Genomic DNA, 24763 nt, shown 5'->3' on the forward strand with positions numbered 1-24763 from the left:
TGGGCGGGGGTGGAGGAGGGAGTGGAGGGGGCGCCGAGGCTCTGTTGCTGCGCGAGGGCGGCTGGGCGGCCGTGGGAGGGGGGGCGAGGGTGAAGGGGAGGCTCGCGTCTCCGTCGGCTTCAGGGCGCGACTGACTGCTGTCCCCTTTGGCGGAGTTAAGCGGAGGGGGGGGAGGTCTCAAAAGAGGCGGCCGCCAAACGGTCTCTCGGTGGGCCTCGGTCCTATCAGGGCGTCTTCCTCCCTCTTCCCCCCTCCGCCGCTCCTCCTCTTCTGAATATGGATAATTCTGCTCCTTATTTAGGGAGGCGGATCCCTACCCGGTTCCTCCTCATAGGTGTTCAAAAGTCAAATTTTTAAAACGTAAAAAAAGAAAAACATGAAAGAAGTTGAGGTGAAACTAGTTCGCTTGTTGGTTTTTTTAAAGACTTCACTAAAATCTTCATCTGCTGAATCCCTGCAGATGTTAGGAGTGTCATTTTAAAACAGTCCATTTTGGCCCTAACGTTTGAAAGAAAGATTTGCCTTTTTGTATAGGAGCCTGCTTTTTTCTTTGAGGGGTGGGGTAGTTTTTGGAGGTGGTATTTCTAGGCCTTCCTGTGCTAATAGCATCCTGCTTATTTAAGGAGAATGCTTTTTTTGAAAGTGGGTGTTTGATAATAGTTAAGCAGCTCAGCTAAATAATGTGAGGAAATGAATATATTCCATGAAAATTGATTGGCTATGTTCTTTACGGTAAGTAAATGCAAAAACAAAGAGTTTCCTGAGCATTCCCGTTAATTACTGAGTGTAATCGCATCCATAAGTTAGAACTGTATGTTTTGAGGTAACTTTTGCTAAAGTAATTCTGAGTACATATTTTGAGGGGTTTTTTAGGTTACTTTATAAGGTATAATTCAATAACATTATAATATATCTGCTTTCCCGATTTTAGGTGGTGCTGAAAGTGAAAGAACAGTGTTTTGCCTGAAACTATTTAGAGACTTTGTGGCTGAGGTGAGATCTCTGTCTTTGTGATTTGTGAATTCTAACACACGTGTTAATTTTATGTAGAACAAATAAGACATAGTAGCACAGCATTGTATCCTGGTGAGACCCAGGTACAGTGTTAAATTATGCCATGAAACACACTGGATGACTTTAAGGCAGCAGTACAGTAAAAATATGATTTTGTTTTACCATTAAAATAGCAACATAGTGGCCAAAGCTGCTATAGTGGTTTCCTTTGTCAGTTGATATTCTATGATTTGTGCCTTATAAATGGCCTGAATAAGGAAAGAATGTGGTGTAAAAATCAGTATTAAGACCATCATAATTAATATTTGTAGAATTATACACAGAAAAATATTTTTCTAGGAGACTTGAGTATACCATTTGTTAGTCTCATGAATTTGGTGGATTCTGTCTTACTCTTACACAATGTAACATCAGGGGAGGATAAATCTAATTATTATGACTGCTATAACCAATCACAATAAGCTATGACTAATAAAAGTAGCAACAAGATCTATCATGCTTCATTGCTCTAATACGAGCAGACAATTAGTGATAAACATTAATATTTCTATACTGCAAATTCAGTAGCCAGAATAGTTAATCTCTATTAAAGTCAGTAGTTTTTTCTCCTAGCAAACACCTGTCAAATAATGGAGGCCTATCAAGATACTGTTGTGATTACCATAGCAACCACACTAATATTGTGTGTTGAACACTGCAGTAGAATAGAAGGCTGTGTAATCAGAGTAAGGAAGAATTATTTATGCAATGTTTTGTGTTTCAAAAAAAATATGAACAATTGTACTTTTTGTTCTGCAACATGTTTGTGTTTTGGTTAATTTAGGCAGCTTACTAAATTATGCAGCCTAATTTTGAATTCTTGTCCAGTGGACTAAGGATTTATGACCATATTCTTTTCCATCTTGATTATTTACAAGCTGACAGGAACTGAAATTAAAATGAACTGCAAGAAGAATTTTTAATATCTGTTATCACACTGGTAACATATTTTTGAGGATTGATTATGAAAATAATAATGGATTCAGATGCTTTGGGAGAAAACATTCCTCACAGATAGGTAACCTGATATCCTTCAGATATTTGGGGATACAACAGCTGGTACAGTTGGCTGTGTTTTCCTGAGCCATGTGGAAGCTGTACATAAAACATCGGAATCCCTGTTGCTAATCAGCATTTTTTAATGGCTTCAGGACTGTAGTTGTCAAGTAGCCCTGATCACCTTGACAAATAATATAGAATATGCCAGAAATGAACCAATTGTTATAATGTTAAGTTTCTCTAATTTTTTCATGACTTCTGATACCATAAGCTACGATATACTTCTTGATCAGGTATGTGATCTAGGTATTGGAAACAAGATAGATGGTGATTGTTTTTTCTTATAGAATTTGGTTTCTATGCAGTTTTGAAGCATCTATCTTGTGGAGACCCATATGTGCTTTTTAACAGGGGCAGTAAGGTCACCATAATATTCCTAGTGAGGTCATTGGTAATCAGATAACATTTCATTCTCTGTCTCTTAATTGTTATTGCATCAGTGCTGCATTGATATCTGGATTTGATAATAGCTCTGTATAAAGATCACTAACGTGAATTTGAGTTCCCACATCTTTTGTTAAATAGGTGGTCTCCAAATTTGAAAATCAAATGTAATTATATATGCTGTTATGAACCATAGTTCATTTCAAATGATACATGAAATATAATTTTGAAGAATGATAAATATGTAAATATCTTATTAAGAATAGTCTAGAGAAAATAAAATAAGGCAAAGGAAATAAAGTACAAAGAAGCCAGACAGTGGCAATTACAGTTGTAATTTTACATTACAAAATTATAAAAAGTAAGTTTACATACCCCTTGCAGAATTTGTTATTCAAATTAAACTATTTAGCATCACAGAATAACACAATCATTAAACCATAGCAATGAAAGAAATAATGAAATGGTCCGTGTTTACGTGCTCCATGTTTACATGCTCTTGGTTCTTAATAATTCACCTTTGGCATCAATGAGAGCTTGCGATTCTTTTGTGATAATTGTGAATAGAACTCTTTATTTTCTCCTGTGGTAAAGCTATTGATCTTGACAAAACTCCTCCAAGTCCTGTATATTCTTTGGCTGTCTAGCATGAATGATTTAGATGTTTGAGATCTCACTAAAGTTATTGAGATGAAGAGACTGTGGTGGTCACCCTCTCTTTGTTTTGGTGCAGTCACTGAAGGGTATATTTGACCTTATGTTTCAGGTCATTGTCATGTTGGAAAGCCCAAATGTGTCTCGTGCGCAGTTTGCAAGCTGATTAATACATATTTTCCTCCACTATTTTCTGATAATATTCTGCATTCATGTTGCCATCAATTTTGACTAAATTTTCCATGCCACTGTACCTTACACGCACACAGATACACCCAGTGAAGGACTACCAAATTTTTTACTACCACACTGTGGGCGTGGCTTATGCAGGATGGCCTGCATATTCTTTCATTTTTCAGTGCAAATTGGGTGTTCTGGGGTGGAGCTCCATTTTCTCTAACCCACTGCATTCCCCCTGTCCGGGCAGCAGCCCACCCCCAAAAAATAAACAGCAGAACTCCACCTCCTTGCTTTATAGTAGGAATGGTGTCATATTGTGAGTGGGCTCTTTTGCAGTATTGATGAAGCAATGCACAATGGTGTTTTTTTTCTGGCAACTTTACCATGTTCATTTTTGTTCAAATATCTCCTTATTGTGCATGCTGAAATAGCCATACCACTTTCTTTAAGAGAAGCATGTATTTCAGTAGACATTAACTATTTATTTTATTTCTTTGCATCCCAACAAATTTTCCTGGCAGTTGTGTCTGACATCTTTCTTGGTATTAACACAACTACTAATTTTCCACTTCTTGATGAGCATTTGAACAGTACTGATTGGCATTTTCAAACATTTGGATCTCTTTTTATGTCCTTTTCCTTTATCTAGAAAGTTGAAACTATTTTCTTTCACAAAGCTTTTGACAGTTCTTTTGTTTTTCCCATGGTTCATTAATCAATGCTTCTCTGGATGAATTGCACAAAGGTTTTTCAAGAGCTAAGAAACTTAATGACTATTTATACATAGATGTTAAGTATAATCAAATAAGGCACTGGTGTGGATTCTTATCCTTCATTGCCTTCTCAACCTTCGTGAGTCAATTATACCTATAAAATACTGGTTATTCACCAGACTTCTCAATGTTCAATATGATAATGGACCGTCATCTATCAGAAGTGACTTATTGCAGGGGTTTTCAAATTGTTCAGGCTAAACGACTTGTTCATTTTTTAAAAAATCCTTGATTAAAATACAAAGTTCTAGTGATAAAAAATTGGCTGTGGATTTTTTTTTTCTTTAATTGCATAGAACCTCCCCAAGCTTTCCTGGAAGTTTCATGAAATACATTTTGAAAAATTCTGCCCTTTTCCACTTTGTTTGGAATAGAGATATCTCTGCCAGAGAGTTCTTGCAGCTACATTGAATATCAGAAATATCCAGGAAGGGAATATTTCAACTCCTCAAATATTTTATCATTGTCTTCAACATTTGTCCTTGTGAACAAATGAATCATAAAGGTCAATTTAAGTATAAGACGACTGAGCTGAAAGTCACATAGAGATTTAATACTTTTGATGAATACACCAATCATCCCATCAAAATATCTGATAAAACCAGCAATATTTTTTGAGTGGTCATTACCTGCATATATTTGTTACTGTTAACATAGAAGTCTATTATGTGGTAATGTTTTGCTTTCTTGTATCAAAAGAGAATTCCTACTGCTTGTATTACTGCCCCTAAGAGCAGGAATGTGCTTTGGATCCAAGATAGCATTAGTAGCACCTAACCCCGTCTGCCTCAGAAATTTGGGATTCTTGCAGAATTGGGGATAGATGTTGCAGAGAGAAGTAGAGCATTATTTTCATATGCAATGTTTATATTCAGAATTATTTATAAATCTTTGCAGCTGTATATTAGAATTTGCAATTAGTACAGCACAGAATTCTAGCATATGGATACAAGCTTGGCATTAAGTCTAACTATAGATTAAAATTAAGCAAAATGTGTTTTTCAATAAATCTAAGATAAAATGTATTGGGATTAAGTGCAACAGTAGAGACTTCAAAATGTCTGGAAGAAACACTTTTCATAACACATTTTCAGTCACTACATAGATGAGAACAGTCTCAGTTTAATTTTTTGTATGTTTGTAAAACGTTTTTGAAAATACAGACAATATGCATTAACGTTAAAATTAGCAGATCAAAGAGAAAGGAAGAAATGTATAGCAAAACAGAATGAAAAGTAATGTGCAGAAGCATACAGATTGTCTGTGACTTACAGTTTAGTGACAAGTTATAACAGCACTAAAAAATGACATGACCATTTTTTACCTTTATTACCAATAAAGCATCCCTATGGTCATGTGATCAACAATTTGGATGCTTGGCAACTGGTTCATATTTAACCATTGTGGCAAGGAAGGTTTTAAAATGGAGCAAAACTCACTTAACTGTCTCATTTAGCAATAAACATTTTGGGCTCAATTGTGGTCATAAGTCAAGAACTACCTGTATATGGAACAACTGTATCCTTTACATAAATATCTACTAACCCAAGATCTATTTTATACAAATGACTGGTGGTACAATTCCCTGTAGAAATGGTCTGCTTAAAAGGATTCTGATCTAACGTTCATGAGATTTTAATAGTTTCCTGAATGAGTTCTGAGTGTTGCTATCTTGTTTTGTGGTGGTAGTGTTAAAATATTGGCTGCTCTGTAAAATATGAAAATAGCTTAGACAGACTCAGATTTAAATTGGGGACAATAAATAGGAGCAAAACAGAGCAAAACTAGATACAAATCACACTGAAAATGAATAGAGTGTAGTTAGAGATAATTTGTGCTTGCAAGAATAGCAAAGAAAACTTTTCTGTCAAAACAATCAGTGGTTTAAGTTCCATCTGACATATTTCACTAAGCTGTTGGTAGGGGAAATTGGAATGACTGGTGGTCCACTTTGATGGCATTCTTTACAGGCTTCCTTAAATTTAAAGTATTGAGGAAATCCATATTTCTAGTGTGGATGTAACTATTTAATTTTGGACTCTTCTCAGTTTACAAATTCTGGACATAGTTGGGATATCTCAAGCAGCAAAAGCTGCTATCACCCTTGTCTTTCTTGACTGAATAAACCAGCTTCTCAGTGAGTTTGATTCTATGCTGTCTTTGGATGCCTATTTGTGAGGGCGATTTTCTTTTCCACCCCAGGATTTTACAGTCTTGATCTTGTTCAGTTGTAAGGAGTGTAGTGGCTTATTCTAATTATTTAATTCTTGGTTGGGTAGGTTATCCTCCATAATACATGGTTTTGTAGGGTTATCTTTTTTGTCATTTTACTCTTTTTATTATTGTTTTGATCTAGTGCAGGGGTAGGCAAAGTTGGCTCTTCTCTGGCTTGTGGACTTCAATTCCCAGAATTCCTGAGATAGTCATGCTAGCTCAGGAATTCTAGGAGTTTGAAGTCCACATTTCATAGAAGAGCCAACTTTGCCTACCCCTTATCTAGTGTGTTTGCCATGTGGAATTTCTTTGGTGATCAAAAAAGCATTCGAGCAAACAATCTTTTGAAATGTATTGGTATTTAGAATCATTGACCATGGTAAACATTTCTGGCGCTTTTGGATCTTAAGAAAATTATATTCTAGCAGTTATTCTTTTTGATAACAAGTGTCTTGAAGCTATGTTGGAAAGAATATTAATCATCTTTTTCTTTAGTCTATTGCAAAGGAAATATGTTTGCTTTGAGATCTTCCTATCTAACCAGCTGTAGGCTTATTAAAGAACTTTCCCAAAACTTCAATTCTTTGAGTTAAGGGTCTATTCCTCTGTCCAGAAAACTAGCATATTTTTTGGAGTATAAGAACACTTTTTTCCCTCCTAAAAGAGGCTGAAGTTTTGGGTGTATCTTATGCTCCGAATGTAGCCCTGCCCACCAGCCAGCCACCTACTCTTTGGCCTCCACGTATCCTCTTCCTGGCTGTAGAGATTGCCACCGACAATGACTTGTGTTTATGGGCTCTGCAGGTTGCGTTTTCAGCCTCCACACACCTGGTGCATGGTGCCCAAAATGGCTACCCAGAACAGCTGCTGCTTACCCTTTCTGTGCTTTGCCTGCCTTAGTCACTGGAGCGCCCTCCAACAATCAGCTGTGCTTTTGAAGTATAGCTCCAACCAGCCCCAACCTCAAAACCAGCAAGCGAACTAATTTGCTGAAGATGCCCACCCGCGTCCTTGTGGAGAAGGGCAGCCTAGAAACCCAAGTAAATAAATAAAATAAAATAAATAAGGACAGATGAATACCTGATAGGCAGAATTTTTTCTCCTAATTTTCTCCACAAAAATTAAGGTGTATCTTATACTCCGGTGCATCTATACAGTACTTTCCATGCATGTAAAAAATTTCAATTATAACTTTTTCAAAATTCCCACAGTCTGACCTGTGGTATCTCAGATCTCCTAGCGTCATTGTGTATCTCTGGTCTGTAATATTTGTCTTGTTAAAGGACCATTTCAATCTATATTTAATATCTACATAAAATTGCTATAATAAGGAATATTGCTGATTAACAGGCTGAATGAAGACAAATGTGTTCAGATTAATTCCAGATGGTGATCTTTTAGTCAGAAGTAATGAAGTTTGTAGCTTGAGGATGAATCTTGGTTGTGTATCTTCCTGGATATTCTGGTTATGGTAACAAGTGGGTTTGCTTAATTATATTTGGGGTGCCACCTTTGTCCTTTCCAGGACATTTAACTTCTCTCCTGATAAAAGAATGAATATTATTTGCATTGAACTTTGTAGGGCACAACAACAACACCAACAGAGTTGGAAAGGATCTTGGAGGTCTTCTAGTCCAACCCCCTGCTTAGGCAGAAAATCCTACACTACTTCAGACAAATGGTTATCCAATGCCTTCTTAAAAACTTCCATTGTTGGAACATTCGCAACTTCTAGATTCAAGCTGTTCCACTGATTAATTGTTCTAACTCTCAGGAAATTTCTCTTTAGTTCTAAGTTACTTCTCTCCTTGTTTAGTTTCCACCCATTGCTTCTTGTTCTACACTCAGGTGCTTTAGAGAATAGGTTGACTCCCTCTTCTTTGTGGCAACCACTAAGATATTGGAACACTGCTAACATGTCTTCGTTGGTGCATTTTTTCATTAAACTCTTCATATGTTTTAGTCTCCAGTCCCCTAATCATTTTTGTTGTTTTTGTTTGCACTTTTTCTAGAATCTCAACATCCTTTTTGTATCGTGGCGACCAAAACTGAATGCAGTATTCCAAATGTTGGCCTTACCAAGGCATTATAAAGTGGTATTAACACTTCACATGATCTTGATTCTATCCCTCTGTTAATGCAGCCTAGAACTGCATTGGAGTTTTTGGCAGCTGCTGTACACTGCTGGCTCATATTTAAACGGTTGTCCACTAGGACTCCAAGATCCATCTCACAATGTACTATTGAGCAATGTACCACATATACTGTACCTGTGCATTTTGTTTTTCTTGCCTAAATGTAACACCTTACTTTTTTCACCATTGAATTTCATTTTGTTTGATAGCGCCCAATGTTCAAGCCTGTCAAGATCCTTCTGTATCTTGAGCCTATCTTCTGGAGAGTTGGCTATTCCTGCCAGTTTGGTGTCAGCTGCAAATTTGATGAGTTCCCCATCTATCCTCTTGTCCAAGTCATTGATGAAGATGTTGAAGAGTACTGGGCCTAAAACAGTGCCTTGAGGTACTCCACTTCATACACCCCTCCATGTAGATGCAGTTCCATTTAGCACTACATGTTGAGTGCAGTTGGTTAGCCAGTTTTGAATCCATCTGGTAGTGTTGCTGTCCATTCCACGTTTTTCTACTGTAGTAGGTTATGGTCTACTTTGTCAAAGGCCTTACTGAAGTCCAAGTAAACCACATCGACAGCATTCCTCTGCTCCACTAAGTTTGTCACTTTATCGAAGAATGCTATAAGATTAGTCTGGCATGATCTGTTTTTGACAAACCCATGTTGGCTTTTGGTTATTACTTTGTTTGCTTCTAGGGTGTTCGTTGATTCGTTGCTTGATTATCTTTTTCAAAATTTTCCCTGGTATTGAGGTCAGGCTGATAGGACTGTAGTTTCCTGTATCTGTTTTTTCCCCTTTTTTGAAGATGGGAACTACATCAGCTCTTTTCCAGTCCCTTGGCAGCTCCACGGTGCTCCAGGATCTTTGAAAGATATAGTTCAGTGGTTCTGAGATCTTGTTTGCCAGTTCCTTCAGAACCTTGGGATGTAATCCATCCAGTCCTGATGATTTGAATTCATTAGAGTAGACAGGTGTTCACTTACCATTTTCTTTCCTAGTTTTTAATTTTTTTTTAATTTGCATTGTCTCATTGAAATCTCGCACAGAGAAACACTTTGGGCAAAGTAGTCAGTGCTGGAATATTACTATTAATAAATATATTTTGCATAAGCATTAGTCACCTATCTATTTTTAGATAAATTTTCTTTGCATGATAGGGTACCATTAAAATAAGTTAGATTTTAATATAATAATATAGTATATCCACATCATTTAAGATTGAGGAAACTTCTTAAATACTTTATAAAATACTCTTGGAATAAATTAAGAAGAGGATTTGTTATTGCAAATTAGTGAGTCATTCTGGAACTCTTTATTAAAGAATATTGCCTAAAGGAAAAATGATACATATCCTTAACATCAGTGGAAGCTTTTCTAGTGTATTGCCCATTTTTCTATATGGTACAGCATACTCCATATGATACAATATAAGAAATTCAATGTTTATCTTGGTCTTTGGATTTAACAAAACATTTTAAAAGTCTGAGATAGCATTTGCTAAAATATCAAATTGATTGAGAATCTTGAATTATTTATTCTTTTACTTACAAAACTGGTTTTGTTTTTAATTAATTAGAAAAGTAACTTATAACAAACTGTTTCCATCTATATAAACATGTCTATCTGGACAGAATGTTGGGTGTCTAAAATTATGTCACTTGCAATGAAACTATACTCACAAACTTTTTTTCCTTGTATTGTTCTTTATTTTCATATCATTTCATATTTAACAATAAATTAAAAAATTTGTTTAGGCTAAAATGTAGGAGGGAAAGGTAGAAAAAGGCTCAGATGTAGCTATATAGAGGTAATTGGAAGCTTCCACATCTATTTCAAATGAATTGCATTTTGTCATATCAGAAACCCAAATAAACATTTGTGATTTATTAAAACAAGCAAACGTCATAATTTAAGAATTAACATCAACACTGATGCTGTTTCTGCAAATAACAAAATACTCTTCATGAAATATTTCCACAACTTCTCTCAAATATATTAGTCGTTCTTAAATCTTAATTCTAAACAATTTTTGTCTAGTATTTTGTCTTGCTAACAGTCATTTCAATACAGATTTGTTATCCTACATTTTTGATATACTGTGAAATATTATAATAGTTACAATGCACAACTGATGTGTATGTTTGAAAAAAAAGTAGATTAAATAAGATGAGTTTTTGCCCTAGTTGTTTACCCTTATAAAATAGGCTATCAGACATATTTTTCCATTTTTGAGAATAATTTTTCAATTATCCTTCTTCTAAAATAACATTAAATGTTAATACAGTGCCATGTTTCTTTCAAATTTTCATCTATATATTCACATCATTCTAATCAAGTAAGTCTTTGTTACACTGTTCACAGATAATCATACTATGCCAAAATTAAGCACTAACAGCTTACATGTGAATGAAATAATAGACTTGAAATATAATCTTAAATATTTTTCAGCCCTTTTCCTTAAAAGTTCATGACTCCAAAGTTTATTCAAAAATGCGGAAAGATTTTGTTTACAAATCCTAAATGTTTACAAAACACATTCCTGTATTCATTTAACATACAGCCAACAAAATATATTATGATTTAATGTGGTGACCTGGTTTATACACTATGTTAATATAGTGACTGGATTATTACAAAATGCTAAAATCCCATTTTCTCCTAGACTAGCATATTTTATGAATCCTTTCATAGGAAAAGAATTGCATCAATTGACAAGCTTTGAATATACAGTACTCTGACATTTAAAATTTAAGTCAACTGATGCATAACTTTAACTTTTAGAAACAGGATACTGATTTATGCTTTCATGCCACATAGATTTTCCAAATTCTATTTGTGAAAAAAACAGTTTTATTTAGTTGAGATTAAACTAGTGTTTGCATGTATTTATTATTATAGATAGGTCATAAATCATATTAGATTCATTTTTCACATGTTCCATTTTTATTTATAAATCATTTATAGGCAAGTGACCTTTAGTTAAGACTTTCTGCAGGCTCAGCCACTCTTTTATCATTAAAATATTAACCATCAACTGGGAACAGAGCAACAATTCCTTCTAATAGAGGAGCAAAAACTAGAATTTTGATAAGGTGCTTACTTCCCTCCACATTCCAGCCTTATCTTTCTACTGAATGATTTTACTAATCCTCTCATTAGGAACAGATATAGGGAAACAGTCTGAGCTTAATAGCCAAGAGCAAACCAATTCTTTCAACAGGAGAGAAGTAAGATTTGACAACACACATGTAAACACACAACAAAACACGCTGAATAAACCAGATTGTTTTTGAAAAAAGTTTTTACAAAGGATTTTTTATATGTGTAAATTGTGTATAGAAAAAAACTAATGTTTTATGGTAGAGTACTTTGATCTGCAGTTCTGTATGTACAATCATTAATATTCAAAACTAGGTTGTAAAGGGGGGGGCTTTCTATTTAAATTTATTACTAAGAGTAGAATTCATAGATAATATATGTTGGAATTTGCAAATAATTTCAAACAGTTAGAAAGTAGGAGATTATTTATTTTGGTTCATCTTTTAGAAAGATGTTATCCATTCCATGTATATTCTATTCTACATATAGAGTGTTTAAAATAGTCTAGAGCTGATTGTTGTTGTTTTAACAGCATTTCATTAACTATAATCAATTCCCTATGAATTTATTTATTTATTTAATTCTACTTTTATGCCGCCCAAAAGCGAAGGACTCAGGGCAGCTTACAACAATATAAATTACAAATGAATGACTTGAAAACAGCCTAAACATGTCTACAGTAGTGAAATTAATAGCTTTTATTGTTTAGCTAAAACAGAAAAGTACAAGATAACAAAAAAAATGCTGCCAGGCATAGTTCCCTCTAAGCTGAGCAGTGAGCAATCGCTCACTTAAAAATCATCATCAACTCAGAGTTTTCCAAACCTGCCCAGAAGCCGAGAGAGAAAGAGTGAGAGGGAAGGAGAGAGAGAGGAAGAGAGAGAAACAGATAGAAAAAAGAGAGGAAGGAAAAGAGAAAGAAAAAGAATGGGAGTAAGGAAGAGAGAAAGAAAATCAAAATCTAGTTTGAAACTAGCTCAACTATTTAAGTGGCATTTTGATATTGATAGAGTTGCCCTATTATGAGCTCACTGTTATAGACACACAGTACAGCATTTTATTTTGAAATTCTCTGAGGCAAAACAGGGTGGGGTTTTTGTTTGTTTGTTTGTTTATTTGTTTGTTTGTTTATTTATTTGTTTATTTATTATTTCTGTGCCGCCCAGTCCCAAAGGGACTGCCGCTCAGACACTATACTTTTCCGCCCATCCCCCCAAAAAATTAGAGGGAACACTGCTGCCAGGATGCATTACCAGAGTGGAAATAATCGAATGATTCATATTTGAAGGAAATGACCACTCTCATCTCCACACTCTCAGTTTCTGGAGAGATTATAATTAAGGGATGATGCATAAAAATTAAATACAAGGAAGTTATATCAGGTATATAGATAAAAAGCATGTACCTGAAAGAATATAAAGAAATTTGGGCTGATGTTTGTGCAATAAGCATGATTTTAATTCCACCAACTACACTCCTTGGAGCACACTTCCTCTCAGATCTGTCAGATTCTTACCCTCTTAGACTTCCCAAAAGCTCTGAAGATCTGGCTTTCCCCACAAGCCTCCAGGTGCTGTGAGACTTGAAACTAGTGAAGTTCTAAAGTTCTCTTCTTACATTTGGGAACACCTGGAGGTTTGTGGGCTTTGCCCAGGTTTATGCTGTAGCAGAAGCTTTAAGTAAATAAAGCATTCAAACAAACAAAGCGGCAATAAGAGGATGAGAGGAAAAAGTTACATCTTTATTGTTATGTTCATGGGGTTTGCTTTTTCAGTGTGTCTTCTATCTCTCTTCAGTTATTAGCTTTAGCGTTCACAAACATCAATTCATGACTCATTTTGCCACTTTAACATACAGTACAGAGTCAAAATGACAAAAATTATGAAAAAATCAGAAAAGATTGATTGACTTTTGATTGTACAGATTATAAATTATAGACATTTAAAGTAAACAAGAAAATATTTAAACCCCAGTAAGATGGCACAGGTTTACAGATAATTACCCATTGGTAAATGGATATTATGTTTACCTTTTCTTTGTAAGCAGCCTAGCTTCAAAGGTTCAAGGTAGAACACAATTAAATATATTCAGTTGGGAGAGAGAAGTTGAATAAGGAAAATAATGTTTATGTCTAGGGAAAATGTAATTATTAAATTGAAATGCTAAATATTTACCTTCAGTGAATTGAATGTCTAAAATGTTGACTCCCACTTAGCTTACTACATTTCAAAACATGAAGCAAATGACAAAATCTATGAGTTCTCCCCCCTTTTAAAGAAAACCTAGATACTCTCTTTTTATATTTATTGATTTGATTCACTTATAAAGCTTGATCTTTTAAAAAAACATTTTTAACAAGCAATTATGACATGTTAAAAACATACCGGTAATATGAAACCATAAGAGCTGAAATGGCATAGTTCAGTAAACCAGAATACTGTAAATTACATTATGGTTTATATGTATGTGTAAAATAATCCATAAAAGGGGATGTATTTTTGTTAGGATATCCACGTATACATTGTAGTGATTCATTTGTTGTTTTTTTTAAAAAATATTAAAGATCCAGTTAAAGTTTTAAACTCTGTTTCATTTTTATTTAATTGGGCTAATTGCAGTAATATAGAAAATGAGATTTACCTGGGATAATTACAGTGGATGGAAAAATAGATTTTGGTCATTATTTTTGAACTCCTAATTAATAAAGACAAATTAAATTATGCAGAATAAAAAGTTCCTAAATACATGTATTATTAGTGGCTGTTAGCATCAGATAGGATATTTTATTATTCTATTCTTACAGATTCAAAGGCTGAAAAGGCATATATTTTTTCTGCCCCAGGGTATTCTCTTATTTGATAATTCACCATTTTGTATTTTCTGAAACATAACTACAAGTTCATACTTGCATAGAAATTTTGTTCTGCAGTGGCCCTTTTGATTCCCCTCTTTCAGACCCTCGGGATGGGCATCATCCCTTTGAATTAAATTTGGAGAGTATACAAAGAGTGGCTGAGAGAAGGGAAACCTCTTCTGATTCTGTTTGATAAAAAGAGTTGATTGTGTCGTCCTCCCCACCCCCAGCAAAATCTGCTTTGCATTTTAAAAAAATAATATAATTTCTACAATACTGTACATATGGGTAAATATATAAAATGTAGAAATCTCATTTTCAGAGTAGGAGTCAATTCCAATTAAAGCAGCTTGTTGTGTCTTAATTGAGGCTTATAGTCATAATCTAACAACTCTTGGCATCTAATAAAGATTCTAACTTGAACCTTTCAAAGAGTAGCTTCCTGTGTTGCAAATCATGATGCTTTTGAACATTATATTTAAAATTATAAATCCATTTTGACAAGGCATAGACTGAGTTTTCAAATTATTTTAGTCAAGACTTGTGATAAATCAGAGCATAATTTTTTTAGTTCTGAAGTAGGCTAGGGTTGTCTAACTCTAAGATTCATAGTTATTAATTTAAGCCTAACGTACAAGGCAGTAGTCATGTTTGGACCTGACCTTTGCTCAGATTTACTCTAAAAAATGGGCTTGTTACAAATGTAGTGTTCATTTCCTGGTTGTTCATATTATATATAAGTGAGGAAAAATGTGTTTCAATTAACGGTGTTGATGTATTTGTGGTAACTATTACTCTGATCCTTAAAGTTCATATAGAGAAAAAATAAAATTGGACTGGGTCATTAAACTTTTTTCTATCCTGTTTGTTTGGTATGGGATTTGAACAGAGGGATTTATTTATAAATATTTATTGTGTTAATTGTAATTGAAAACTGATGTAAGTTTCCAAATAACACACTAAAAGCAAGTTTTATTCTTCTTGAGTTTTTAATTAAGAAAGCTAATGTAGCATTTGGCAGCTGGCAACAGTTTACTGCATGCACTAAATTTAACTACAGGAAACAGTTTTAACTTTTGCAGATTTTTTTTTCTTACCCACTCACTGAATAATAGAGAAAGTAATCTCTAAAGCCAACTGTGGAAACATATTTTAGAGAGTTAAAAATACTTTTCTTTATTATTAATTATTTGGGATATGTACATGGCAAGACAAACAAGCAAAGCAAACAATGATCAGAATTAAATATGCTAGGTTTTACTAATTGGGAATTCTACTCATTCTGAGCCAAGTATCCAGGGAAAGAGCCAAGTGCTAACTGTCTTTCTCAAGGCCTGTAGTCTCAGTGCCAAATACTAACTATGAGTGCTTAATAAGAATTGATTGTAGCTGCTAGGATACTGGAAAAGCTTGTACTGTATTCTAAAACACTTACTTTTCTTGTGGGCCACCCCTCTCTGGCTCTTCTGGAGGTAGTCCAACAGTTTTCCAGAAATCCTCTGGGATAGACTATTTCCTCTTTCAGAAATGTACTTCTGGAAAATTTCTGACCACTGCAAATAACCAGATCAGCATAACTGGAGCAAAACAGAACATTCCAGTGTTTCCCAGAATGTTCTATCCTTGGATTGGAACACTTTGCACATCTTTACCAATTACCTTCCTGTAGAAAGTACATGCCATGTTTAATTTACTTCTGAATTAAAATCTCATTTAAAAAAAAAATAGCAAGCTATATGAAACATCTATTCATGGGACTTATTTTACTCCCCAATAATATATATTTCTTTTACACAACATATACTACTTACAGCTAGGAATTAAGATTTAGTCCTCACTTAACAATGCTAATTCGGACTGGAAACTCTTTTTAAGTAATATGTTGTAAATTGAAAAACTACATTGCTGTGCTTAGTAATGGCAATTCCCACAATCCAAATTATCATCATTCAATGAGAAATTCATGTGACTGCAACTCTTAACTTTCTACCAGCTTCCCTCAAGTTTGCTTGTTGGAAGTCTTCAGGGAATGTTGCAAAGCATGATTACATGGCTGTAATGCTGTAGTGGCCATATATATGAGGACCTTATAAGTAGCATTTCTTCAGTAACATTGTAAATTTGAATGGTGAACCTCTAATTCTATTCTGACAGCCATGTTATTGCCTCTGACCAAGTTACTAAGCAAACAGTATTCTTGGAAATTGACATTTAAGTATTCTCAAATTTTGCAAAAGTAAAATTTGATGAAGTGCATATTTTTTTAAAGTTTCTCAAATAAATTGAGAATTTATGTAATTCTTTGGAATTTCTTATTTTATGTCTCTAATAAGGCTTCTAAGGCAACAAACAAATACATTAAAGGAACTGGAGAAATAACTTCTATCCTATTTGCCCCTTTAAAAGTCTTTTCCCATGATTGTAGGGATGGGAGGGGGAAGGAAATAAAAGGCTGTACAAAGAGGATCTTTAAAGAATTGAATGTATTGTCTCATGAATATATTATGTCAGTTTACAAAATAGTTATGTTGGACTGAGGCAACAAAAATAATATATCCTTAAAGCAAATCAGTATTATACATTGAAGTAATCAGGTTGGATTGCTCAAAGCAATTCCAGGTTACTATTTTGAATCTGATTCTTGTCTACATTTTTGTGAATGAGTTGTGAAACTATGGAGGGCAGTCCGCAACTGCAAGCCGCATGCAGTTCTTGTACTGATGAATTTTAGCAGTGAAATCACCCAAAATTAGTGGCAGTATTCCCCCATGGTTTGAGTCACAAAATACTTGTATACACTTTATAATATCACCTGGGCAATTCTGGCAGAGTTATCCATGCCCTAGTCACTTCTCAGTCTGTTACTATATGGAAAACCACTTGAAGTTGGGTTATGGTTGGATCACTTCTATTGAGGGAGCAGCATTCCTAGATAGACCATATGTAAGGTACAGTATCTTTGGATTGATACACTTGATTGGGTTTATGTCTTAAAATAAACAGTATCTCTTTAACAGCATTGAAAATACTTTGAACTAATTGTTCAAGAGAAAATGATTTAAGCAAAGGACAAAGTTGGGGGGGATCATGAGCACAAGGAAACAGAAAGGGCAAAGTGACTGTGATTCAGTAAATATATATGTTAAGCAACATGGCTATTTAAATATTTCTAAGACTGAAATCATTTTACTTACTTAAAACATTAAGGATTGATAATGTACATATAAATAATACTTGCAATGCCACTTTAGGATTATATTTATTATATCATATATATTTTTATTTTTACACACAGAGAGATACATATTTATATCCGTTTTGAGCACAATCATGCAACCAAAGGGAAGCCCACTAAACTTTTATCTGGCTGCACTAGAGCCTTCTGGACAAATGGGATGGGTAAATAAGAAGAAAGACTGATGTGATCATGCTGTTTTTATTTATAGCATGACCTCAGACTTAAGACTCAGTTTGGATTAGCTCACTTGAATTTCCAATCTGTTCTTTGTATAGTGAATGAATTATCTGCAGGAATAGGAAATAGTATTTAATAGCTTTATTATGGCAAAGAATAGGAAATGGCTATTACATCATCAGACATGCCCATTATTTCCTTTCTATTTCCTTACACTGTTAAGAATACAATAAAAAAGACAGTGATACAATGCTGTGGATTGAAGTTGAACAACATCTGCAGTGTTTCAGTTAAGGAGAAGAAGGCAACGTTCCAAGAAACCCAGTGTTGTATATACAAAAAGAAGTGTTGAGAAGAGAGCCAATGCCTTGTAAAAAAGACTATTATTATGTTAGCCAAAGAAACAACTGGGTCAGTTAATAGAACTCTATATTAGAAGAGCATTATGTGATTTTCAGTTGTTTGACAGCAACAGTTATCACTCTCAGTTAATCTGAAATTTCGGGTGGACTTTTTTTAGAGGAGATTTGTGGAGTCTGTTCTATTTAGACCGTAAACACATGCATGTATTATTTGATTCTATATATCTATTTTGCACCAGAGTACAATGCATATTGGGTTCCCAAAAAATCAAACTAGATTCTACTCTGCAGTCTTAGATTTCATTGTTGTATTTAAGCCTAGAACAAGAAATGAATTGATAGATGCAGTTTAATTTATATTTAGTGAGGAATGGGACCTCAGAATGTTTATGGATGGAGGAAATAGCAATAGAAAGTTAATTTTCAGTGATTTTACTACCATTTTCCTTGTCTCCTTTATTCCATGAAATATTTTAAGTTTAAAAAAATTCTTGTGTGTTTTAATAATCAATGTGTGTTTTTTTTCTCACAGCTATGGCAGCCATTCGGAAAAAACTGGTTATAGTTGGTGATGGTGCCTGTGGCAAAACGTGTCTGCTGATTGTATTTAGTAAAGACCAGTTTCCTGAAGTTTATGTTCCTACAGTATTTGAAAACTATGTAGCAGATATTGAAGTTGATGGAAAGCAGGTACGTATTTACGCCACTGTCAATTTCTGTTTAAAAATCTTCATAGACTATCATATGTGGACTAAAGTTTTGTGCCGTATGTTGGATCCAGAATGCTCTTCTCACAAAAGGACCTGCTGAAGGCAGGAAGGTGGGATGTGACTCTGGGAGATGAGCTGCTTTAGCATCATACCTGAAACCTTGAAATGGTGTTGGGTAGATCTTTGTAGATCTCTAAATTATATTTTTGTTGTACAGAAGCTTTTGTAATGTTGTACAGAAGCTTTTGCAAATTAACCCATAATATAGGATTTATTTCTTATAAATAATTTGCAAATTAGAACAGGCCTGAATATTTGAAATTATTTAAACTTTTAGTATCTGTTAAAATCCATAAGAAGGTCACATTTAGTAATAATGAACACGCTAAACATTTGAAGATGTAAATGGATTTTAACAGGTTGTTTCAACAAGCCAGTAAACAACTTGAAGCACCCCTTCAGGTCAGCATTAAAAATAAGGAATTACAGGTAGTCTTCAATTTACAACCAAAATTGAGCCCATAAATAAATGTATGTTGCAAAGTGACTAATTTGTTAAGTGAGTCTGGCTCTATTTTATGACTTTTCTTGCCATATTTGTTAAGTCAATCACTGCAGTTGTTAAATTAGTAGCCTGGTTGTTAAGTGAATCCACATTTACTTTGCTTGTCAGAAGGTTTCCAAAAGTGATCATATGACCCAGGGAGATTGCATCCGTCATAAATGTGAGTCAGTAATCAAGCATCTGAATGTAAATCACATGACCATAAAATTCTGTGTCGGTCATAAGTCTGAAAAATAGTCATAAATAACTTTTTTCAGTGCCGTTGTAACTTTGAACGGTCACTAAGCAAACTGTTGTAAGTTGAGGACTACCTGTATTCCCATATCTTTGTCATCACAACTGAAGATCACACATTGCACAGGATACCTATATATGGATGAGGAGAAGTGGCAGCCTATGAAATGAACCTTGAGTAGCTATGTTTTGTCTGAGTACTTTTTTCCTTTTCCAGTATGAATGTACTTCTTATTCCTGTAGGTGGAGCTGGCCTTATGGGATACAGCTGGACAAGAAGACTATGATCGACTTAGGCCACTTTCGTATCCAGACACTGATGTTATACTAATGTGTTTTTCAATTGATAGTCCAGATAGTTTAGGTAAGTAGATAAAATTGAAACACATGCCATATTCTGTAAGTTATTGTAAAGAAGCCTTTATTGAACAACGACTTCTTCAGTGGCTGTTCAAAGTTACAATGGCACTGAATGAGAGAGATTTACAATATGTCCTTGTAGTTTTGCCCGTCACAGTGTCCCCAGGACCATGTGATGGCAATTCAAAAGCTTAGCAACCATTTTGCAAATTAGGATAGCCACAGCATCCTGCAATTATAGGATTGCCATTTGGTATCTTCATTGCTAGTGACCTAACAGCCAGAGTCAACAGGGAAGCTGGCAGAAGATCCCAGATGGTGATTACTTAACCACAGGATGCTCTGATCATAGCAGCTGGGACTGCTGCAAGTGCCACTATAAATCAGAGTCAGTGATGTTTTACCATCACATTGCTTACTGAGGGAACCTACCAGTTCTGATTACCATCATTAAGCAATAGAGGACTATCTGTATTATCAGCATCCTATACAACATATAAATGAGATCAAACCATAAGTCCAATCACAACATAATTTCTCTCTCCTTAATATAAATTTATCTTTATAAAATCATGCCCTTGCCTGAAAGAAAAGGGCAAAGTGTTATTTTAAATGCATAATTGACTACAATTGAGCCAGGCAATTCTGCTGCTAAATAAGACAGTTGTTAAATGAATTTTGCTACCTTTCTTGCTACAGTTGTTATGTCAAACATTGCAGTTGTTAAGTTAGTTAACATGGTTGTTAAATAAACTTTGCTTCCCCATTGACGTTGCTTGCCAGAAGGTCACAAAAGGTGATCACATTTCTCCATGGTCATAAATATGAGCAAGTTGTTTAGTGTCTGAATTTTCATCATTCATTCATTCATGTATTTATTAGATTTATATGCCACCCCTCTCCATTGACTCGGGGTAGCTTACAACATTTCAATAAAAATACAATACAGTGATCCCTCGATTTTCGCGATCTCGTTCTTCGCGAAACGCTATATCGCGATTTTTCCCACCCGATGACGTCACTCTCTTCCTTCCTTTCTCATCTTTCTTTCTCTCTCTCTTTCTCTATCTTGCTTCTTCCTCTCTCACACTCTCTTCCTCCCTCTCTCATCTCTTTCTTTCCTTCTCTCTCTTTCTCTATCTCTCCCCCTCTTGCTGGCGAGCGGCGGGCGGCGGGCGAGCGAGCGGGGGCATCAGCGAGGAAGACCCAGGGAAGGTTCCTTCGGCCGCCCAGCAGCTGATCTGCTTGGCAGCGCGGCAGCAGCAAGGAGCCGAATCGGGGTTTCCCCTTTGCGTGGGCGGCGGGGAAACCCCGATCTTCGTCTGCTCGCTGCTTCTGCGCTGCCGAGCAGATCAGCTGCTGGGCGGCCGCAGCAGCAGCGAGCAGAGGGGAAACCCCGATCTTCGTCTGCTCGCTGCTGCTGCACTGCCGAGCAGATCAGCTGCTGGGCGGCCGAAGGAACCTTCCCTGGGTCTTCCCCGCCGCCCACGCAAACTCCACCATCTGCGCATGCGCGGCCATGAAAAAAAGGGCGCGCATGCGCAGATGGTGTTTTTACTTCCGCAACCCTACATCGCGAAAAATCGATTATCGCGAGGGGTCTTGGAACGTAACCCTCGCGATAATCGAGGGATCACTGTATATAAAACACTTCCAAATCCAATTAACAGAAATAATTAATTTACAATATTTTAAAAAGCTAAATATTTAAAAATCAAACATTCAGAAACATCCAACAGCATCCTACACATGCACTGGCCAGAGGCTAGGGTCTAATGATCCCAAGCCTGACGGCATAAATACGTTTTCAAGTTCTTACGAAGGGCAAGGAGGGTGGGGGCAGTGTGACTCTCTGGGAGGAATTGATTCCAGAGGGCTGGGGCCCACACAGAGAAGGCTCTTCCCCAGGACCTGCCAAGTGACATTGTCTGGTTGACAGAACCTGGAGAAGGCCAACTCTGTGGGACCTAACCGGATGCTGGGATTCGTGGGGCAGAAGGCGGTCCCGCAAATAATCTGGTCCCATGCCATGGAGGGCTTTATAGGTCATAACAATCATGTGACTGTGGGGATGCTATAATGGTTATAAAGTGTGAAAAAGTCATAAATCACTTTTTTTCAGTGCCATCTTAATTTCAGAGTTACTAACTGTTTTAATATTGGATTGTTATATGCTGTTTTTATTACTGTTGTTAGCTGCCCCGAGTCTACGGAGAGGGGCGGCATACAAATCCAATAAATAAATTAATTAATAATAATAATAATAATAATAATAATAATAATAATAATAATTCCTTATAAATTGAGAACTGCCTGTATTTTGCTTAGAAAAGGTGTGACTTTTAACTGTTCATATATGTTTTACCTAAGTTTACTTAGCTAATACAGTATTTAATTTAAATAAATGTTTTAATAACGTATTTCCCAATACAAGCCTCCACTACTTGTCAAGGCTGTTATGTTAAATAGACACAAGAACTCATCCTCTGAGGCAGCTGCTCTATGATATAGAAGGATATGGGGAAACTAGTTACCATGACTATTTTGAATAAAGAAATATGTGATGATATTTTTAATTTAATATTGATTGAAGAGTTGATCTCTGATATTTGCTTCATCTCAGAAAACATTCCAGAGAAGTGGACTCCAGAGGTGAAACACTTCTGTCCCAATGTACCCATAATTCTGGTAGGAAATAAGAAGGATTTGAGGAATGATGAACACACAAGACGGGAGTTAGCTAAAATGAAGCAGGCAAGTCATTTTTTGTTATTGTTGTTAGCCTTGTCAAATAAACTATGCCAGTTTCCGTTAGACAAATAGTCCTTGTTTAGTAACTGCAGCCGTATTTGCGGGCACATGAGCAGTTGTCCTAGCTAAGCTCCAGCATGCATGAGTGGGCCACTCGGCCCACACCTCCCCCTCCCAGGAGTTTTCACTCAGCCTGTCTTGGATGCCAGGTGAGTACAGGATTTGTGCAGTGGCTCTGGGAGGGTGGTTTGGTCTCCAGGGGGTGGGCGAGGCCATTTTCACCCTCCCCAGCTCCAAAAAAGTCTCTAGAGCCTGGGGAGAGCCAAACCAGAAGTCTGGAAATGGGGCATTTCTCGGCCTCTATAGACTTCAGGGAGAACTGCTAGCCCAAAACAGCGCAAAGAGGTTGTGTGTGCAGGGTGTGCAGGGTGGTTGTCCGTGCATGTGTGGAGGCAGGGCACATGGGGGCATTGAGTCATGCGCTTTCAGCTTAAGAGTTGAGCTACCAGTCCAAATTTCACTGGTTAAACAAGGTGTGGGTGGGTGTTACTATGGTTGAGTATATTATGTAAGGTTGAAAAATCTTCATTAATACAATTGTATATATAACATTCTTAGAACATTATGATGAGATGAAGATAGTTTTAAGGTGTACAGTACTTCTTTACCATCTGGGTTTCTAAATTTGTGTTTTCACCAGAAATATGCTTTCTATATAAGATTTCTTATACTATAGACCATTATGAATCATGCCAAACTCTGTAAAAAAATAGTGTGGTAGCTTTCAAGATGCCCAGTATTGATTTTAGTAAGCCTTTAAATAACTTCCCCAAAGTTCCTAATATTATTTTGCTAAGGTGGCTCGACTGATATCTCCTTCCTAATAGTCCTTTTGATGTCCCATGTCTATTTATTTATTTTATTTATTTATTACTTAGATTTGTATGCCGCCCCTCTCCGAAGACTCGGGGCGGCTCACAACATGTAAAAACAAATCATAAGCAATCAGACAAATTTAAAATATTTAAATATTTAAAAAACCCATATACTAACAGTCATACACACAGACATACCATGCATAAATTAAACGTGCCCAGGGGGAGATGTTTCAGTTCCCCCATGCCTGACGGCAAAGGTGGGTTTTAAGGAGTTTACGGAAGGCAGGAAGAGTAGGGGCAGTTCTAATCTCCGGGGGGAGTTGGTTCCAGAGGGCCGGGGCCGCCACAGAGAAGGCTCTTCCCCTGGGGCCCGCCAACCGACATTGTTTAGTTGACGGGACCCGGAGAAGGCCCACTCTGTGGGACCTAATCGGTCGCTGGGATTCGTGCGGCAGGAGGCGGTCTCGGAGATATTCTGGTCCAATGCCATGAAGGGCTTTAAAGGTCATAACCAACACTTTGAATTGTGACCGGAAATTGATCGGCAGCCAATGCAGACTGCGGAGTGATGGTGAAACATGGGCATACCTGGGTAAGCCCATGACTGCTCTCGCAGCTGCATTTTGCACGATCTGAAGTTTCCGAACACTTTTCAAAGGTAGCCCCATGTAGAGAGCATTACAGTAGTCGAACCTCGAGGTGATGAGGGCATGAGTGACTGTGAGCAATGAGTCCCGGTCCAGATAGGGCCGCAACTGGTGCACCAGGCGAACCTGGGCAAACGCCCCCCTCGCCACAGCTGAAAGATGTTGTTCTAATGTGAGCTGTGGATCGAGGAGGACGCCCAAGTTGCGGACCCTCTCTGAGGGGGTCAACAATTCCCCCCCCAGGGTGATGGACGGACAGATGGAGTTGTCCTTGGGAGGCAGAACCCACAGCCACTCCGTCTTATCCGGGTTGAGCTTGAGTCTGTTGACACCCATCCAGGCCCCAACAGCCTCCAGGCACCGGCACATCACTTCCACCGCTTCGTTGACTGGGCATGGGGTGGAGATGTAAAGCTGGGTATCATCCGCATATTGATGAT

At 36.5% G+C, this 24763-nt stretch overlaps 1 protein-coding gene across 1 annotated transcript in view; it reads left to right on the forward strand.

The window, feature by feature from the left end:
* Positions 1-24763, forward strand: part of RHOA (ras homolog family member A) — a 25377-nt gene continuing 614 nt past the window's right edge. Inside the window, exons 1-5 of the mRNA XM_070736730.1 lie at positions 1-732; positions 932-993; positions 18711-18868; positions 19931-20051; positions 22671-22801. Coding sequence (XP_070592831.1) covers positions 18713-18868; positions 19931-20051; positions 22671-22801 — 408 coding nt within the window. The 5' untranslated portion in view covers positions 1-732; positions 932-993; positions 18711-18712. The remainder of the gene's footprint in view (positions 733-931; positions 994-18710; positions 18869-19930; positions 20052-22670; positions 22802-24763) is intronic.

This window comes from Erythrolamprus reginae, chromosome 2 (assembly GCF_031021105.1).
Source record: "Erythrolamprus reginae isolate rEryReg1 chromosome 2, rEryReg1.hap1, whole genome shotgun sequence".
Lineage (NCBI taxonomy): Eukaryota > Metazoa > Chordata > Lepidosauria > Squamata > Dipsadidae > Erythrolamprus > Erythrolamprus reginae.